At 43.5% G+C, this 21161-nt stretch overlaps 1 protein-coding gene across 1 annotated transcript in view; it reads left to right on the top strand.

Annotated features, from left to right (window-relative positions):
- The window catches only part of SLC4A8 (solute carrier family 4 member 8), a 96894-nt gene extending 76015 nt beyond the window's left edge, over positions 1-20879 (top strand). The window contains exons 19-25 of the mRNA XM_033142645.1: positions 11547-11798; positions 12595-12663; positions 15538-15711; positions 17576-17713; positions 18786-18901; positions 19464-19568; positions 20593-20879. Coding sequence (XP_032998536.1) covers positions 11547-11798; positions 12595-12663; positions 15538-15711; positions 17576-17713; positions 18786-18901; positions 19464-19542 — 828 coding nt within the window. The 3' untranslated portion in view covers positions 19543-19568; positions 20593-20879. The remainder of the gene's footprint in view (positions 1-11546; positions 11799-12594; positions 12664-15537; positions 15712-17575; positions 17714-18785; positions 18902-19463; positions 19569-20592) is intronic.
- The last annotated feature ends 282 nt before the right edge of the window (positions 20880-21161 follow it).

Raw genomic sequence — 21161 nt, 5'->3', positions numbered from 1 at the left:
TTGAGAAGAACTGTTTGAGAAAAATGGTTTTGGCTTTTTGTTCACATATTTCTGACATGCCAGTTAAGTTTGATGAACTACTGACAGAACCTGTCTGAACACCTTGTTTAAGCCACTGCTTTATTTATTTGTTTCAACAATTTTAAGTTGTTTCCAACCCTATGTTAGTCAGTTGGTTTATTGTGTTTAGCAAGCAGCCTTTACGCACATAAAATAATATCATAACAACAGGAATATTGGTACTAATAATGGTTTACATTCTGCTCCCTGGCCCCTAATGGATCATACATTTCCCGTTCCCCCCATCAAGTTTCGTAACTAAATCGGTAAAGCCTTACAAGAAAATTTAGATGTTTGAAGGATATATCTCTCTCAACATCTGACAGCAAAAAACAGGTCTTTGAAAGAGATGACCTTCCCTTCTGTGATCTTGGCATGGGTGGATGTATTGTTTCTGAGATCACATAAAAAGGGGCAACTTAAGGAGTACATAGTTATGCCTTCTACTGATACAGAATAGGAACTCCCTTATGTTGGCCCTTCCAGTCTGCTAATGGAACGATGTTTAGTCTTGCCTGTGTGAAGGCTATCCTCATTTAACATTTGGTAATCTACCAGATATATTGGCAGGGATGGGGTGTAATGGTTAAAAGAGGCATACAATTTATTTGATTGACAGATGTTGATCTCACCACTCGAGATTGCATCTCAGTGTCTCCCAGCCTTTGGAGTATTAACTATTTGCTCTCTCAAAAGACTGCGTTCGCAAGAAAGGAGGCAGAGAGTCCCAAGGTTTTGGCAGCAGACTGAATTTCACGTTTCCACAAGTTGGGGAGCCATATCTTCAAAAGTTGTCATGAAAGATTCTGATATCTGCTTAAAAATAGTTTTTTAAACCCAAAAAGCAGAGCTCGTCTAAGGGCTTCGGCTTTAATGGGCATTGCACCCAGTTCTGCACGGAGTAGTGCTATTTTTGGAGACATGGGGACTGGCAGGAGTCTGAGCAAATAATTATTTTGAGCTCTCTGCAGTGAGTCTATATTGGTTGTGGCCCACAGTGGTGCTTCATATAACAACTTTGGCAATGCTCTGGTCTTACAAAATTCTAAAGTGGGCTGAACCAAGTTGCTCCCCTTTGTACAGCGGAATCATAATAGTACGTTTAAAGTTCTATGAGCTAATAGTGTGCTTGATTGGACCTATGCAGACCATTTTCCTGTTCATACAACAGTTTTTAATATTTGGGAAAATATTTGGGGGGAAAGAGCTGTTGTGGGCTACTCTACTGGTTCTCTGGCATCCAGGCTAATGCTTAGGGTGGTTCCACACCAGTGTTCCTTATTATATTTAATGTTCTCACCCCTCCCTTGCCCTTACTTTTTAAAAGTAAGGATCTGAACCATTACATACTTAATCATGGCCCAACTTTATCATGGTATTAATGCCAACATGTTCTGCATGTTCATGCCTCCACATTTAAGGATTGTGGGCTTGGGATTCTCTCACCCAAGCAATGTTGAATTTTCATAACAGCATCCATGCACCCCACAGGCTGTTCTGCTGAATAGTGGAGTATCACATTTAGCCCAAATGGAGACTTTATTTCAACTTGGTTTTGCCCATTCTTACCTGGTAGGGATTGCCAACCAATGCCCACCTTGATTGTTGGACTACAGCTCCCACAGTCCTTGGCCCTTGGCCATGCTGGTTGAAGATGAGTGGAGTTAGGAGCCCAGCAATCCGGAGAGCCACATCTTCCCCTGCTGCAAGTTTAGTATTCAAATTTATTCAAATGTTCATTGCATCTATAACCACTGATGTCGCCATGCTTGCTACCTGGGCTCTCTTTTCAATGCTTTGGTTACATTTGTTTGTTCAGAAATGCCGGAAGATGCATGGAGAATTCACAGGACCTTCATGTGGCGTTGATGGCCCTTTCACCCCGGATGTTCATTTCTGGTGCTGCATTTTATTTTTTACCACCTTTATCCTGTCGAGTACGCTGAGAAATTTAAGACCAGTAGCTATTTTCCAACAAGAGTAAGTAGATAGCAGCAGTGAGCACAGCAAATTCAAACCCTGTGTAACAATGACTGGCTGAATTATTTTTCTCTGTTCTGCATAATTACCACATTACCCTGGCCACATGGACAGGCTAGATTTGTGTGTGTGTGTGTGTGTGTGTATGTGTAGAGGGCTTTCTGCTTATCTTCACCTCTCCCCTGCGTGGTAAATTAAGGCACCTGGCATTTACCATGGGGCGGGCCAACAGGTGGCCCTGTTTGTGGCCAGCATCTGGAGCAATGGCCAAGGAGAGGCATTGCTTCTCTCTCTTTCACAATGGCTGAGTACAGAGTTATGGCAGATACATAAGCAGCAGGTGAGGGTCAGGTATCAGGGAGGGGCAAAGTTAGGGTGGCCATATTACGAAGAGCAAAAAAGAGGACACATTTGCCAACTTCTACTTTTAGCTGTGGATCGCTATGGCGACTCTCATTTTACATACCCATGGAAAGAGGGTGTGTCCTGGAAAAATGTGACAAAGTGGCAGTGAGGTTGGCATGCTGCGGACAAGCAGGCAGAGCCAATCCAGTGCTCTTGCTGGTGTGTTTGCACCATGACGACCTTGCCACCACCTCACCTCCCCTTCTATTTCCTGGTCAGCAACGGAAATGTGACTGACAGGAGATCAGGTGAACAGAGTCACCTCACCTCACGATGCCATTTGCTACTGAGTGCAGAGACTTTGGGCTGCGTGGAGGAACTACTGAACTAAAACGAGACATTTACTTGCTTGGGTTATGTGCTCAGCTTTTACCTGCATTTTAAGTTGTAATCTGGATTCAATCAGACAAAGCGTTTTCTGTGAACGTTGCCCCACCTAGGCTGGTATTGTAACCACACCACACACACCCAATCTGCCCTTGCGGTATGTGGCTTGGCCCTGCTGCTTTTAGGGCATTTTTGAGCAACCACCTATTCTTGCCTTCTGCTAACTTACTTAATTATTTCATTTACGCATTTACACCCCACCTGTCTTCCAAGGTGGCGTGCACAGTTCTCTGCCTCCTGTGAGATGGGTTAAGCTGAGAGGAAGTGATCATCCAGGGAGCTTCATGGCTGAGTGGGAATTTGAACCCTTCCTCCAAGGGTTTTCAGTCTGACTCTCTAACTGCCAGTGTGGTGTAGTGGTTAAGAGCGGTAGACTCATAATCTGGTGAACCGGGTTCGGGTCTCCTCTCCTCCACATGCAGCTGCTGGGTGACCTTGGGCTAGTCACACTTCTCTGAAGTCTCTCAGCCCCACTCACCTCACAGAGTTGTTTGTTGTGTGGGAGGACGGGAAAGGAGGATGTTATCTGCTTTGAGACTCCTTCGGGTAGTGAAAAGTGGGATATCAAATCCAAACTCCTCCTCCTCCTCCTCCTCCTCCTCCTCCTCCTTCCCCCCCTTCTTCTTCTTCTTCTTCTTCTTCTTCTTCTTCTTCTTCTTCTTCTTCTTCTTACCACTACACCACAGTGGCTCTCATACTGTATTGTTGAAATATACTCGGAGTCAAGTGTGAATTTCATGCTCTTTATTCAGCTCCTAGTAGTGAGGAATGCAGTTCCCCCAAAACGTTTGCTTTATATACACTATTTACACAATGGGCCCCACGTGATTGGCTAATTCCGGGATACTCCTGTATGCCAATCACAGTGCGGATTCACTTCCACCTGGAGCTGGATTGGGTGGCTCCTGCGGACCAATCAGACTGCTGCAATCTCAATCCTATTGTTCTGGGACCAATCAGACTGCTGCAATCTCAATCCTATTGTTCTGGGACCAGTCAGACTGCTGCAATCTCAATCCTATTGTTCTAGGAGCAATCAAACTGCTGCATTTTGGATCCGATTCAACTCAGTGCATAACAATTGTGTTCTGGATTATGTGCATTCATTTGCAAACAGGATAGTGTGCAAACAGTCCTGCATTGCGGTGAGGCGGCTTAACTCACGGCTTTCTGGCCTGCAGTCCTTTCAGGCCCTGTCTCAGCCACCTGCATATACTAATTAACCTGCTAAGTGCTCTGATAACCAACATATATCCTCTTGCTGAGTCCTCTCTTGCTTTTCTTTTCTTTTGCAATAGGTTCGTTCAGCAGTAGGTGATTTTGCTATTTTCATTACCATTGCTACCATGGTTTTAATTGACTACTTAGTCGGAGTCCCATCACCAAAGCTACATGTTCCCAGGGTCTTCAAGGTAGGCACCATTCTTTCGATGATAGATTTGATGTGGCTTCTTAATTGCAGCTAGCTTTTTGGTATGGAAAACAAGGTATGTCTATGTGATTGGGGCAGAAAGAGGACAGCACCATCTCAGGTTCTGCCTCTGTTCTGGGGGAGAAGTAATATTTCATAGCTAAATGTGCATAGGGGGAACTGAGGTTTGGGAGTTGTGTTTACTAATTGCAGTTGATGGGGCAGAGGGATGCAGCCAGGTAATTTTAGACCCTGGGCTTAAATGTCTTAGACATCACCAGGATGTGTATTACTACACTTACTTCAAAATGTGGCAAGACATCCCTGCAGTATTCCTACACCTTTTGCTGTGAGGGGCCCTGGACACCTGCCCTTATTGGGCACAGGTAGATTACAGGACAATGAGGCAAGGTGTAGAGTACAGGAGACAACAGGAATTCATGGCTTGAAATAAGTGGGTGGGTGTTTAAGCAGAGTGGGAAGCAGAAAGATGAAAGCACTAAAGAACTATGGAATTGGAGGAAGCCTTGACTGAAATAGAAGTTTGCGGCTCTGTCGTCCAGTCAAGGCAGAAGGGACACTGTAGAAATGAGCAAAGGTTGCGGACAGACCCATCATGACTGAAAATGCTTGAAAGATGCTTGTGCATGGTAAAATATTTGTGCCTTGCTACCTTAAGAAAAACACCCCAAGGTTGGATTCAGTGGACCATGTTTACTCTTCTCTGCAATTAACGTTTTGCTTTGTGAAACCTAAAGCCCTCTGCTGAACTTGCCATGTGGCTCCACTTCACATTCCCTAAAGTGGTGGTAATCAAATGTCCTCCCCATCACAGTGCTAAGGAATCCAGCATGGCCAGCTGTGGGATCCCCACATGTTGCAGATGAATCTTGAGCTTATTCTGGAGTACACAAAATAGACAATTCTTTCCAGTAACACCTTAGAAACCAACTGAGTTTGTTCTTGGTATGAGCTTTCGTGTGCATGCACACTTCTTCACACGAAAGCTCATACCAAGAACAAACTCAGTTGGTCTCTAAGGTGCTACTGGAAAGAATTTTCTATTTTGTTTCAACTATGGCAGACCAACACGGCTACCCACCTGTATCTGGAGTACACAGTTCAAGAATCCTCTCCAGGTGTGTGTTATAGGGAAAGGTCGGTAATGGCAAATTGGATGTCTTTTGGGTCGTTTGCCTGCTGTTACCCACCTTCTCAGTGAGAACCTCCACTAATTTTCTGAGGTTTTCCCATTGTTGCTAGGATCAAAGTTTGAAAACCACTGCCTGTGAGTATTGTTACTAGTCAAAAGTAACCAATTAGGATTACTGACTGCAGGGGCTGTTGCATGGCTTATAGAATACAGCATCAGAGTATGTCTGCTGTCCTCCCTTTCTCTTCCCATACCTCTCTCCAGTCACCCAGGCCTCTTGTTGTATTATAGCCTTCTCCAGCAAGGTGCCCTCCAGATGTTTTTGATGGCAACTTCGCTATTTTATTTATTTTATATTATACAGTATTTACCAATAGCATTGTGCCTGTTATCATATTTAATACATCCAAGGTTGACAATTGATCTCTTCTATATTGACTACGGGACGCGAGTGGCGCTGTGGGTTAAACCACTGAGCCTAGGGCTTGCCGATTGGAAGGTCGGCGGTTCGAATCCCTGCGACGGGGTGAGCTCCCATTGCTCGGTCCCAACTCCTGCCAACCTAGCAGTTCAAAAGCACGTCAAAGTGCAAGCAGATAAATAGGTACCACTCTGGCGGGGAGGTAAATGGCGTTTCCGTGCACTGCTCTGGTTTCGCCAGAAGCGGCTTAGTCATGCTGGCCACATGACCCGGAAAAACTTTCTGCGGACAAATGTCAGCTCCCTCGGCCAGTAAAGCGAGATGAGCACCGCAACCCCAGAGTTGTTCACGACTGGGCTTAACTTCAGGGGTCCTTTACCTTTTATATTGACTCCAGTATAAAATGCACATTGCCCAATTAAGTTGGAACTTCCATAATCTCTGGCTATTGGCCGTGCTGGAAGGGGCTGATGGGAGCTGGAGCTCAACAACATGTGGAAGGCGATGGATGGAGGAAGTGTGCTGTGTTGCATGGATCAATTTGGTCACTATATTGACACGAGAAGTAGTTACAGTGGCACATTGGAACTCGAACGTAATCCGTTCCGGAAGACCATTCGACCTCTGAAATGTTCAAGTTCCAAGCCGCAGCTTCTGATTGGTTCTTGCTCTCAGTGGAAGCTGCGTCGGATGTTTGAGTTCTGAGGGACGTTCGAAAACTGAAACACTTCCGGGCTCTCGGCTATCGGGAGCCGAAACGTTCACCAATGGAGACGTTCGAGTTCCGAGGTACCACTGTGTTTCATAGGGCATAGGCCTATTGCCAGGATATGTGTACCTGATCTGATGAGTGTCTCAAAACTGTGAATCCTTAGGGTCATATCAAAATGCCTGACACCCCTAGCATATGGAGAGCATTTTTACATTTAGGATGGGGAGCCATAGGCGAGGCTGTTGTGCACCGTGCTGTGACATTCTAGAATTTTCAGGACATCAAGAAGAATAGCAGCTGAGACTGGGCAGTGCACAAACACTGTGTATTATTCTGCAGCCAACAAGAGACGACCGTGGGTGGCTCATTAGTCCAATTGGTGACAATCCCGGGTGGACAGTAGCAGCAGCTATCATCCCAGCTCTGCTCTGCACCATACTGATATTTATGGACCAGCAGATCACTGCAGTTATTGTGAACAGGAAGGAACATAAGCTTAAGGTAATGGTATACTTTGCTTGTTGAAGTCTGCAATACTTTCATTTCTGTTACTATGATATGAGAAGTAGAATCATGCTGCGTACTAGGACAGCAGTATTGTGATGGCATTAAAAGGCTCAGGTGAAAGATATTTAGTCGTGCTCTTTAATTTCAGTGGGTCTGCTCTGAGTAAAACTTAGCTGAATGCCACCCATTGGTTTTAATCAGTGCTTTGGTCCCATTGCAATTAGTAGCACATTAGACTAATGTAAGGCTCAGTGATTTTAATGGGACTAAAACATTACTACTAAGGCTGCAGTCCTTAGCTGGGAGTAAATCTCATTAATCTCAATGGGCCTTGCTTCTGAGTAGGCATGTTTAGGATTGCAATGTACAACTGGATGCAACCTCTTTGTCATCTATTCTTTGTCATCCTACTCTTCAGGTTTGGGGAAGTGCATATCAATTTTAAAGCTCAAAATCAGAGAAATGCAAATCCATTAATAGCTTTTTGGAAGCTGTTATATTATGGTTTTGTCTGCACTAGCTGTTTTTTCAAGGGTATGGATTCTAGGGCAACAGTGCCCTTGCTTAGGACTTCACTTCTGGGTTTTGTGTGTGTAAAAGAGAGTATTTCTTGCTGCTGTCATCACTATTCAATTAAGGCTGCAATCCTGGGCACACTTACCTGGAAGCAACTCTCAATGCAGTAGGACTTCTGTAAGCATGCTCTTAAAATGGCAATCTGGAGTCCTTGGCTTTTGAGTAAGTTTACTTGCTGTTTCAAACTCAAGTTCAATCTTCCACTTCATGAATTAACCCCCTCCTGCTGCCCAAAAAGCAGGTGTACTAGCTTTCTATTTCTATTTCTGACAAACTGAATACCTGTCACTGGATACCTTAACTCATGCATGTGCACACAAAATTGCTGGCATAAAGCAGCCGATTGGTGATTTATGCCTTCCTCGTAGCTTCTCCACTGTTCCTAGGAGGCATGTATTGCACATGTACACAGATCAGCACTAGAAGATATATGGCGCAAGAGTAACAGCGAGGGACAAATCAAACCCAAATGGAAGAAGAAGCAAAACAAACAAATGTTTTGCATTCAAAAGATTTCCAGGTTTCTACATTTCCAACAGGGGCTGACAAAAGCTCATGTCTGAAATATCTGGAGAACTGCAGCCATTCAACACAGACAGTGTTGTTGTTGTTGTTTAGTCGTTTAGTCGTGTCCGACTCTACGTGACCCCATGGACCAGAGCACGCCAGGCAGTCCTGTCTTCCACTGCCTCCCGCAGTTTGGTCAGACTCATGTTGAGAACACTGTCCAACCATCTCGTCCTCTGTCGTCCCCTTCTCCTTGTGCCCTCCATCTTTCCAGGGTCTTTTCCAGGGAGTCTTCTCTTCTCATGAGGTGGCCAAAGTATTGGAGCCTCAGCTTCAGGACCTGTTCTTCCAGTGAGCACTCAGGCCTGATTTCCCTAAGAATGGATAGGTTTGATCTTCTTGCAGTCCATGGGACTCTCAAGAGTCTCCTCCAGCACCATAATTCAAAAGCATCAATTCTTCGGCGATCAGCCTTCTTTATGGTCCAGCTCTCACTTCCATACATTACTACTGGGAAAGCCATAGCTTTAACTATACGGACCTTTGTCAGCAAGGTGATGTCTCTGCTTTTTAAGATGCTGTCTAGGTTTGTCATTGCTTTTCTCCCAAGAAGCAGGCATCTTCTAATTTCGTGACTGCTGTCACCATCTGCAGTGATCATGGAACCCAAGAAAGTAAAATCTCTCACTGCCTCCATTTCTTCCCCTTCTATTTGCCAGGAGGTGATGGGACCAGTGGCCATGATCTTAGTTTTTTTGATGTTGAGCTTCAGACCATATTTTGTGCTCTCCTCTTTCACCCTCATTAAAAGGTTCTTTAATTCCTCCTCACTTTCTGCTAGCAAGGTTGTGTCATTAGCATATCTGAGGTTGTTGATATTTCTTCCGGCAATCTTAATTCTGGCTTGGGATTCATCCAGTCCAACCTTTCGCATGATGAATTCTGCATATAAGTTAAATAAGCAGGGAGACAATATACAGCCTTGTCATACTGCTTTCCCAATTTTGAACCAATCAGTTATTCCATATCCAGTTCTAACTGTAGCTTCTTGTCCCACATAGAGATTTCTTATGAGACAAATGAGGTGATCAGTCACTCCCATTTCTTTAAGAACTTGCCATAGTTTGCTGTGGTCGACACAGTCAAAAGCTTTTGCGTAGTTCATGAAGCAGAAGTAAATGTTTTTCTGGAACACTCTAGCTTTCTCCATAATCCAGCACATGTTTGCAATTTGGTCTCTGGTTCCTCTGCCCCTTCGAAATCCAGCTTGTACTTCTGGGAGTTCTCGGTCCACATATTGCTTAAGCCTGCCTTGTAGAATTTTAAGCATAACCTTGCTAGCGTGTGAAATGAGTGCAATTGTGCAGTAGTTGGAGCATTCTTTGGCACTGCCCTTCTTTGGGATTGGGATGTAGACTGATCTTCTCCAATCCTCTGGCCACTGCTGAGTTTTCCAAATTTGCTGGCATATTGAGTGTAGCACCTTAACAGCATCATCATTTAAAATTTTAAATTGTTCAGCTGGAATATCATCACTTCCACTGGCCTTGTTATTAGCAGTGCTTTCTAAGGCCCATTTGACTTTACTCTCCAGGATGTCTGGCTCAAGGTCAGCAACCACACTACCTGGGGAGGATGAGACCTCCATATCTTTCTGGTATAATTCCTCTGTGTATTCTTGCCACCTCTTCTTGATGTCTTCTGCTTCTGTTAGGTCCTTTCCACTTTTGTCCTTAATTATGGCAATCTTTGTACGAAATGTTCCTTTCATATCTCCAATTTTCTTGAACGGATCTCTGGTTTTTCCCATTCTGTTGTTTTCCTCTATTTCTTTGTATTGCTCGTTTAAGAAGGCCCTCTTGTCTCTCTTTGCTATTTTTTTGGAAATCTGCATTCAGTTTCCTATATCTTTCACTATCTCCCTCACATTTTGTTTGCCTTCTCTCCCCCGCTATTTGTAAGGCCTCATTGGACAGCCACTTTGGTTCCCTGCATTTCCTTTACTAAGCTAAATTAAATGAAAACGAGTCTGTATAAGACAGCTTCTTGTGTCCTTATGACTGACTGCATTTGTGAGTTGATTTGATAAATGTTGCTCTGCAATTAAATTAACACATGCAAGCAAAGGCCATGGAGACAAAATTACCTTTAACTGGCAGTGAGAGTGGTATGGGTAGGAAAGCAGATGTCCTACGAAAGGGAGCCCCCTATGGTGAGCCCCAAAGCTGAAAAGGCCCTGCTGAGCATCTTTATACCACAGTTCTTAACATTGTCAAGGAAGACTGAGCAAGATGCCTCTTCCGGGTGCATCTCATGCTACTACATTTTTGCAATGTAATGAATAAAAACTTTGTTCCACTCAATCAAATGCCTTCCTGGCACCCAGGAACACATAATTCATGCTTGTTTCTGTTGATATTCACTTTCAACAAGTACACTTATTACTTTTCTCATATTGTGAACAGAAGCCCAACTGCTTCTAAACTCTGGTGGTGATTAATATATTTAGAAAAATTGCGCAAGTGGCCAATATGACCACTTACTTCATTTTAAAAATAAGAGTGAATTTTCATCTTTGTTTCAAGTATTAGAAAAATGGGAACATGTCTGATAATTATTTAAGAATTCTGTGATAAGTACTGGGTATTAGTCTTACAAAAATCTGTTATAAAATTGCTTGGAAACCAGCAGTTTATTGGGTTGTTCCAATAAACAGATAACCTGTCTCGCGATTTCTTCCATAGGTAGGCTGTTTAACATAACCTCTTCTGCACTGCTAATTTTAGGTATATCCAGATCACACAAAATGCCCTCGTTAGATCTAGGTTATCTGATAAATAAACGGCTTTACAAAATTCAAGGCAAAGTTACAATTTCTTTTTTTGTTTTGTTTTTGAGAATCTCTTTCCCTGTTCTAAATTAATCAAGGTGGTAATGTTCCTCTTTTGTTTGTCCACAAACTTACTAGCAAACTTAATTGTCAGCTTTATTGCCTTTCTTTAAATATGTCTGCTTAGTAAATTAGTAGATATCTTTCTGCTTTTAAAACAACTTGCAAAACCCAACAGTTTTCTATTGACCTCCCAGAAGATCTCAGGGTACGGGAAATTACATATGGAAGAAAGTGTGCTCTCTAAGAGATTGTGTGTGTGTGTGTGTGTGTGTGTGTGTGGTTTTAACTAGTTCAAAGTACTGCCAAAAGTGAAAGAATCTTGCATCTAACAGAGGTTGGATAATTTGCTTCTTACCTACTATCAACTTCCATAGTATGAAGAACTGGGGCCTGACCTTTGCCATCAAGTGTCCTGTGACCTCTGTTGCATTTCAAGCATGTGACAAACCTTTCTCTAGAACCTGTTAGTATTTGATAGCTCTCTGAATATATAAGCTTCTAGCTGCCATCTGCTAATGATTTATGTCTCCACAGAAAGGGGGCGGCTACCACTTGGACCTTCTAATGGTGGGCGTCATGCTTGGTGTGTGTTCAGTGATGGGGTTGCCTTGGTTTGTTGCTGCCACCGTTCTTTCCATCAGTCATGTGAACAGCCTCAAACTGGAGTCCACCGTGGCAGCTCCTGGAGAGCAACCTAAATTCCTGGGCATACGTGAGCAAAGAGCTACTGGAGTGATGATTTTTGTACTAATGGGCCTCTCAGTTTTCATCACTGGTGCGTTGCAGGTAAAAGGAGCATTCAAGGTTACAATATGACAACAACCCCATTTTTGGGAAAGGGCTGTAATTAGACGGTGTTGGTTTTAATACGAGAAACCAGCTTTGGCAATAGCAATTAACTCTGGATTTCTGTTCCAAAAGTGCACTTACGGTATTTGCAGAAGGTGTTTCGGAGAGATGGCCGCATTAAATGAGGGCTTTATTTCCTTCTGCTCCTCAGACTACAGGTACCTAGAGCACAGGTTTTTCGAGAGCCAGATGACTCTCTTATACTCAAAATAGCAAAAAGAGCCTTTCTCTCAGCTCCCACGTGCTACTAAATTGACATGTAGACAATTGCACAGTTAGATCCTAATGAGTGTTAGGATTGCGGCCTAAGTCTTTGCTCAGTCTGCATTTCATTGACAAGATAAGGGTTGGAAGAGTTGTCAGGCGATATCACAGAGGCAGGGAGGAGAGGCTGAGAAGGCAGATTTAGGCTTTCTTGGTGGGTCGTTTAATATTATTTGCCAATAGAATAACAGGAACTGGTAGATGCATTCTATTAAGTGTGCCCCACAAATAAATATATAACTCGTCTGTTTGTAATGCAAAGTTTGCCGCTTATTAGTTACGGTTGTCGCTATTGACTTTTTACAAGCAAGCCTTTATGCTTTATGAATTTTGTACTATGCTTTTAAATGCTGTTTTTACTGTTCTTGGATGCTGTTTGGAGTGTTATTTTGGCAGAAGCTATGGTGTATAAGTGCTTGAAGTGAATGAATAAATGAATAGTGGAATGGTGTGTGTACTCTCTTTCCAGTTTATACCTATGCCTGTCCTCTATGGAGTGTTCCTATACATGGGTGTTTCTTCCCTGGACGGAATTCAGGTATGCAGTTTTACTGACTACAAGAAATTGCAAAAAAGGAAACAGATCAATATAATACGCATTAGAAAAATCAGTCTGGAAATGTTCCACCATCTATTAAAGGAAGAACCTTCCCCTTTCCCCTATTTTTCTTTCCCTCTTTTTTTAACCCCCCCCCGAATATCACTTTCAGTATTCCATCTTCCACTTCCACCCACCCTTTCCTTTCCTTTCCCTTCGCTCCTTCACACTATGTGGTACCCTGCCTTTCTTCCAAGGAACTCGGGCCAGTATATGTGACACTCCTCCCATTTTATATTCACAATATCCTGGTGAGGCATATTCTATATCAGGGAGGGAGTTGGGATTATCGTAGGTTAGACTGAGAGATGGTATCTGGCCCAAGATAAGCTTCATGGGGACCTAGTCAAACTCTCTAGCTAGCATAGGCATAGTTACGTCTCGTGTTCTTTACCTGGGTGGGAGCTGGTTGTTATGCACCTGTGTTGAAGCCTTGAAGTTGGCAAAGGCCGCTGAAGGGTGCAGTGTTCCTCTCTGTGCAGCAGACACAGATTGACACAGACCCAGAAGGGATCCTTTCTTGTGAGGCTTCAGCCCTATATACCTGAAGGAGCATCTTCACCCCCATTCTTCAGGTCGGGCACTGAGGCCTAGCTCCAAGAGCCTTCTGACTGTTCCCTGAGTGCGAGAAGTGAAGTTACAGGGAACCAGGCAGAGGGCCTTCTTGGCGACTGCCCTATGGAATGCCCTTCTGTCAAATGTCAGAGATAAATAATAATTATACAACCTTCTGAAGACATCTAAAGGCAGCCCTGTATCAGGACGCTTTTAATGTGTGAAGTTTTTATTGTTTATGCATATTCAGTTGGAAGCTGCCCAGAGTAGCTGGGGCAACCAAGACAGATGGACGGGGTATAAAAATATATATTATTATTTATTATTACAGCTCCCCAGCTGTAGCAGCTCACAGCATTAATAAGAGCACAACAATAAAACAACACTCAGCATCTGGTGCATTGAAAGCACAGCATCCCAAACAGTACAGATATATTTTGTAATACATATAATAATATTAATTGTGTATGTCTTAATTACTCCCCTTCTCCTTCTTTTCAGATGTATAACAAGTCTTATTGTAGTGGGCTTTTGCCCTTCGGAACTAACACAAGGGTGTAGAAATGACTTGAATTTTATTTTTCTTGCCAGTAATCTCAAACCTCTGATGTAACACTGCACAGTCTGTTCTGTCAAAGATTAGGATAGTGGAGTCTGCTTGACTGGGGCAAATGGGGCACTCCCCTTCCAACCTCAGCCGGCCCTCAGCCAGCCCCAACCTGCTTGCCTTCTCACTTACAACCAGTCCAGGGGGTAGCATGGCCGGTCAGCTTCATAGTCATACCTGTAGTGATGCCTTTGTAGGACTCAGCAGAGAGGAGGCTGGGGACAAATCTAGAATTACAGTGGTACCTCTGGTTACGTACTTAATTCGTTCCGGAGGTCCGTACTTAACCTGAAACTGTTCTTAACCTGAAGCACCACTTTAGCTAATGGGACCTCCTGCTGCCGCTGCGCCGCCAGAGCACGATTTCTGTTCTTATCCTGAAGCAAAGTTCTTAACCTGAAGCGTTATTTCTGGCAGTAGCACCTTAGAGACCAATTGAGTTTGTTCTTGGTATGAGCTTTCGTGTGCATGCACACTTCTTCACGAAAGCTCATACCAAGAACAAACTCAGTTGGTCTCTAAGGTGCTACTGGAATGATTTTTTTTTATTTTTTATTTTGTTTTGACTATGGCAGACCAACACGGCTACCTACCTGTAACTGTTATTTCTGGGTTAGCGGAGTATGTAACCTTAAGCGTATGTAACCCGAGGTACCACTGCAGTTTGTTTTGCCTTTCACTGACTCGGTTGCTTTCTCAGCCTTCCACTTTTGTGCCTTTCCAACACTGTGCATAAAAATAAAGGCTGCTTCATACACAACGTTGACACCACAAGTTCCAGTGTGCGTGAAAGAGACAAAACATGGTTTTGGGGAAATAAGGTGTCTTGAGTCTATCTCTCTCTCTCTCTCTCTCTCTCTCTCTCTCTATATATATATATATATCTATCTATCTATCTCAAAGTGGTGAACAAACTGTTACAAAATATAAAAATAAAACATTACGAATGAAAGTAAGTATGAAATACACTTTTAAAGAAACATAATTAGCATGAAAGCAAATGTTATCTTAAACACATACCAAAAAAATTAAAGATTACAGCAAAACTGTACATTTACAGCTTCATCGGCAACCAAACAAAATGGCTGAAACAGAAGCTGCACCCACACTTCTACTTGCACAGTAACATCTCCGGTCAGCAGTGTTGCTGCTGCTTGCCAGGAGGTAGAGGGGCAGGGGTGAGGCATAGTGGAAATATACTGAAAGGAGTGCTGGATAGGCTCCACTGGTGCATATTCACTGTGCTGACCTCATAAATGCCTCGCCCTTTACCCTGTACTTCCGGGTAAGCCGCAGCAATGCAATGGAGGTCAGGTGAGAGGCAGAATCCTACCATGCCTTCTGCTACTGAATGGGTTGCAGCTCCCTGCCTTTGGTATAGGGTGGCTTGCTTGCCTTTCAATGTGACAGAAATCCCTTTTATTTATTAATATAAGAACTGGAAGACAGGGAATCGTTTTCGAATAAAATGGAAAGTGCATTCTAGTGAAGATTAATATTGCTTTCAAGCGTTTTACATCTGTCTTGTATGAAAAATGCCCTTAGCTATTTTTTATAAGGGTTTGTGTAAGGTAGTTCATGAAGTAGGCATTCTATAGTAATTTATGCCTTGTTTCAAATGCTTGATTCATTCTGTTGTATGCTCTTCCTAGTTCTTTGATCGCCTGAAGCTCATTGCAATGCCAACCAAACACCAGCCGGACTTCATCTACCTTCGACACGTTCCATTGCGAAAAGTCCACCTCTTCACTGCCATCCAACTGACCTGCCTCATTCTTCTCTGGGCTATTAAGGCATCTCGTGCTGCTATTGTCTTTCCCATGATGGTAAAAAACCTATAACTTAATGCTGAACAGGCCATAATGTTATCACGTGGACCGAGATTGCATCTGCAGAAATTGGCCCATGTTTCTGTGTCTTGCTCCTGTTAAAAAGCCCCATTTATTAATGGGAATTCTGTTCCCCAAATGGCTTTTGTGTCCTTAGCATATTTATTTGGTTACACAGTATTTATAAGCATATAAGTGTACAAATTGGATAACAGCAGTCGGACCAGAAGGCAGGTTAGCCACCCACAATTTAACCAAATTGGAAGGGATGGAAGGTGTTCAGTAGTACCACCACAAATATAAACATGGGCTCTGATCTAGCATCTGTGTGCAGTCCAGTTCAGATAGTTGGCAGTAGCTCCAATCAGCCTTATTATTATTATTATTATTATTATTAGGGAGATTCAGTTCAGTTCCTCGCTGTCCCCGGTGCTGGCCCAATATATTTTGCTCCCTGAAGCAGAGCCCAAACGGTTCCCTCCACACTAGGGCCAACACTTTTGAAAGTTTTGCTGCAACACCAATTCCTGCCTTCATCTATCCTTCATCTGTCCCCATGGTGTTGTCTAAAGCAAGTTGCCCTGGCTTCCGCTTCGTAACAGCTGATTAGTGCTATTGTTTGGTTGCCTGAGCTGGGTTACAAACATGTTGGATTTTCATTAACATGTAACCCCCAAAATTTTGGATCCCCTCCAAGCTGATACTAAACTGTTGTGTTCCTTTTGTGTCACAGACCCTGTGTTTTGTGACCCCCCCCAGCCGAATAATTGACACAGCAAACCAGGGTTCCAAGTTAACACTGTGGGAATGTTTTGGGATGCAGGAGAGGATATATTGTTTAAGATATCCTATTCCAACTTGTGTTTACAAGTCCCAGAAATTAGCAGAGTTCTCATTCCCCCTTTTAAACACACACGCAGCAGAAAGCTTGCTCAGGTTCGTTAAAATCTCTGTAATAAATGTCCTGGTATTTCCCCCATCAATCCCTCTCAAAATAAGACATTACACAGTCTTCTATAAAAGCATAAAAGCGAGAAATCATCTGTTCACAATTGGATCCCAGACGGCAGACTTAAACTTAGTAAAAGTTACATTTACTCAGGAGACTGTTCCATAAGGGAAAACAGCTCCTTTGTGTAGCCAAGAGAGCATCCTAGCAGTCTCACTTCTTTGAGAGTGTGGTCCAAAAGAGAAAGATGGAGTCTCGCCCCTGTGGTTTTGTGTTAACCTGCCCAGGTGAGACCACACCCATCTCCAGTTACACAGAGGAAGTCCATCCCAGCCCAGGGGAAACAGCAAGTTCCGACTGGCTGGCCTAGAGTTCCCCTTCTATGTCCACTCTAGCAATGTTGTGTTTGACTGCTCCTGTGCTTTACACCCCACAAACACCCCCAAATCTGGCATTGTGTAATCACCTCCAAACTGGCGCCAAAGTTTTGGGCTCATTTTGTCCTGAAAAGCCCATGTTTTGTACCCCCACCCCACTCAAAACTGTGTCATTACTAGACTGAGAGCCAGAGGTATTCCCCCAAACAAAATGGCACAAAAAGTACACAAAACTTTGGCATTAGTTTGGAGGGATCCATAATTTTGGGATTACACATTAATGAAGCTCTTTTGCTCTCCTGTTTGTCTCCTTGCCACAAACAAAACTCTGCAGCAAGAATGGCAATCTTTGCATAACATAGGATCATGGAAGAGGAGAGTAAAGAAAATTGTGTCTTTCTCCCCCTGTCTGGTGCCCTTTATCTCCTTTGTCTTCATCTGTGTATTGTTCCAGCTGGTGAATTCTCTCAATAGAGTGTGAGTTTCTCTTTATCTTTTCCCACCTTCCCATTTCTCTTCTCCTTACTCCAACAAGGTTTTGGCATTGGTCTTTGTACGGAAGGTCATGGATGCCTGCTTTTCAAAGCGGGAACTCAGTTGGCTTGACGACCTTATGCCAGAGAGCAAGAAGAAAAGATTGGACGATGCACAAATTGTGGCAGAGCAAGCAGAGGTAAGCAGGTTTATTTATTGCATGTATGTGTCCACCCTTCAGAATTTGATTATGCTGTAGCAAAGTTTGTTGTTTAGTCGTTCAGTCGTGTCTGACTCTTCGTGACCCCATGGACCAGAGCACGCCAGGCACTCCTGTCTTCCACTGCCTCCCGCAGTTTGGCCAAACTCATGCTAGTCACTTCGAGAACACTGTCCAACCATCTCATCCTCTGTTGTCCCCTTCTCCTTGTGCCCTCCATCTTTCCCAACACCAGGGTCTGTTCCAGGGAGTCTTCTCTTCTCATGAGGTGGCCAAAGTATTGGGGCCTCAGATTAAGGATCTGTCCTCCCAGTGAGCACTCCAGTAGCAAAGTTAGGCACCAGCTATAAGATCCTCTTGTGCTTTCTTATTATCAAGGGCGGGCACAGACATGTTACTCTTGAGACACCCGTCTCGTCACTCAAGCCCTTCCTCTTTTCATATGGTCTTTTTGATCTTTCCTGTGCTATCACCATCTAGTTCCCCCAACTTTCTCTTATTGATCAGTTGCCAATCCATCACCATTTTCCACCCTAGAGTCGGACACGTGGGGCAGCACGCCCAAGGGTGGGGCGAGCCGCCCATATAGGCAGGACGAGGGCAGGATGAACCACCCATAGGGCCTCCGGAATCTGCCTGCCTCCTCCCACTCAGCTGCCCTACAGCTGGGGAGGGGAGGCAGTGGGTGGACTCTTTGGGCAGTGAAGAGCTTGTGGCTCGGGCATGCTGCAGGCACCGCAGTGAGTGCCACCCAGCATTTTGTCACCCCCCCCTCACCGCACCCCACTTCCTCCGCCCCTGGATCTGTATAACTGAATGCACACAGGCTTTCTATGCATAATAAGGAACCTTGCAAAAAGTGGGGTCCTTGTGTACACACACACACACACAAACACACAATATATTTGTATGCTCTATTCACATATTCAGAGGAATGCATAGAGACTAAGGCTTTGTTCACATTCCTGTTTACTGTGCTTTGTTATAAAATGTTACTGTTTGATGTGTTGTTTCTCCAGTCAGCCTTACGCCAGTTTTATGTGTTAAACAGGAGTCTGAAAGGATGAAAGAACCCTCAGAAGAAACTGTAATTCCAATGTCCAATTTTCTTACTGTACCAGGAGCTGGAACTCCACCACCAAAACTTCCCAAAAGAAATACCAACAGGTAAAAACACAAAATTGTGAAGCCAAAAAGAAAATATTAGCCTTTGGGAAGGTCATAAAATCAACACAAAAAGGGCATTCAATGGCACCAAATGAGTGATTAATGCTTTCTATCATTTTGGTGAATTCCAGATATCCAGAAATGGTATATTTCCTCTTTTATTTTATTTTTTTAATATCTCTTATTTTGTGTTCCAGTGGCCTTTTACAATAGCAGGGATAGAAATTCAACTTGGCAATACTGTGTTCATTAACATCTGTAGTTGGGCAAGGAGGCCACTGTCTCTATTCAGTCACAAACAAACAGAGCTGAACTTCTTGGTGAATTGCAATTCAGCAGTTTCACACTGGAGCTTCCCTTTGAAATTGATTTCTTTCAAGAATGGCCACTTTTTGATCAGTGGCAGAGAGTCTACCAGGACACTCTGCAACTGATCTAAAGATGGCCATACTTGTTAGTCTTTCAGGTACTACAAAATTCTTTTGTTAATTTTGCAGTATTTTGCAGTGCTTTTAATTTCACTGTCCTAGGAGTTAATCTCTAACTAAAATGCTTATTGCAGGCCTGATCCTTTAGAAATCAACATCACTGAAGAAATGGCTAAAACAACTTTGTGGAAGAACATCACACATAATGAATAAATAAATGCTCTAAATCAAGAGTAGAGGTATGGAGATTTCGCTGTACAGTGACCCTGGACCTGTTCTTACCCATGCAATCTTCAAGCCAGCCAGCTAGAGTGGTTAATTTAAGGTACTGGTGAGAGCAGAGCATTAAACAATTTCACCCACACCCACCCTGCAAAATAAAGTGTATTAAAAATAGCATGCTGGAATGCAGTCTACCCAAACAGCTATTCCAAATTCACTAAGGCAAACAGAACATAGCAGAGTGTGCATGCAGACACAAACATTATGCCATCTGGACTGTGGAAAGTCTATTGCAATGCTACACTTTGGTTACAACAGTGGAGCAATCATTAGGTAGTGTTAGGAGCTCTCTGTCTGGGAGCACATCTAATCTATTTCGCACAGGATTTATGTGTGCAAAGGATATAAACATTTGACAGTCGCTGATAGGCAAACGGACACTGTCTCTCATGCTCTCAGACTTAGAGACATAGAACCATAGAATTATAGAGTTGGAAGGGACCATGGGGATCATCTAGTCCAAGGTTTCCCAAACTTGTCTCTCCAGCTGTTTTGGGACTACAATTCTCACTGGTCCTGTTAGCTAGGGATGGTGGGAGCTGTAGTCCAAAAACGGCTGGAGACCCAAGTTTGGTAAACCCTGATCTACTCTAACAACCTGCTCTGCAGAATATTTCACCCAATGTGGGGCTCAAACCCATGACCTTGAGATTAAAAGTTTTAAGCAGATTTCAAGGGGCAGTCCTTGGTAATATGCCACCCTGGGTGAGGCTTAAATGTGATGCCCTCTGGCTCTGGCTTAAGCCAGGTAAACAAGGCACCGGGCTTTGGGAAGGAGGCACAAGGCTCTGGCAAGGTCCTAGAGCCCTCCCTTCTCCTTCCCAAAGCCTAGTAAACACTTGCCTGGCTTTGGGAAGGAGACAGGAAGACTCTAGAACCCCATAAGAGCCCTCATGCCTCCTCCTTCAAGCCAGGCAAGTGCTTACTGGGCTTTGAGAAGGGGCCCTCGATATATCTCTAATAGCATGTTTTGGTTCACAGCTTTGCCATTCATGCCCCTCTGCTTTGGATGAGGAGCAGCAGCACATGAAGATGACTCAGGGAAGAGCCAAGACATGCAGGCAAGGAAGACAAATACTTTTGCAATGGAAAAGGGTGAAAGCAAACAAACTGCCCCAGTACTTCCTTCACACAAGTAGCTGGGTTCATATTAAAAAGCCATTCAGAAGTGTTTTGAATATCCTTTTGTGTGCTTCAGTGGGCATCCTAATTATCTTCAGACCAGCAAATCAAGACGCACATGCAAACAATGAAAATTCAGTGTTAAAGCCTCGTGTGTGTGTGTGTGTGTGTGTGTGTGTACATTTGCCGTGTTGCAGTTTCTTAGCTATAGAGAGACTGCTGTCTCTGCATACTTAAAGTCTCCCTCTTCAGTGTCTGTTTTTTTAACCGTTTAAATTTTGAATGTACAACACCACCACTATGTTTGGATTTTCTTTTTTATTCTTTGTATCTACTTATTCGTTGCAGAAATAGTTCAATTGGGGTTTGCCTGAGTTTCTACACTGAATCACAGAAGCAACTGATAAGAGATAACTTGCAAGAAAATG

This window comes from Lacerta agilis, chromosome 2 (genome assembly GCF_009819535.1).
Source record: "Lacerta agilis isolate rLacAgi1 chromosome 2, rLacAgi1.pri, whole genome shotgun sequence".
NCBI lineage: Eukaryota > Metazoa > Chordata > Lepidosauria > Squamata > Lacertidae > Lacerta > Lacerta agilis.
Note: the sequence above shows the minus strand (reverse complement) of the source record. Positions and strands in the feature narration are given on the sequence as shown.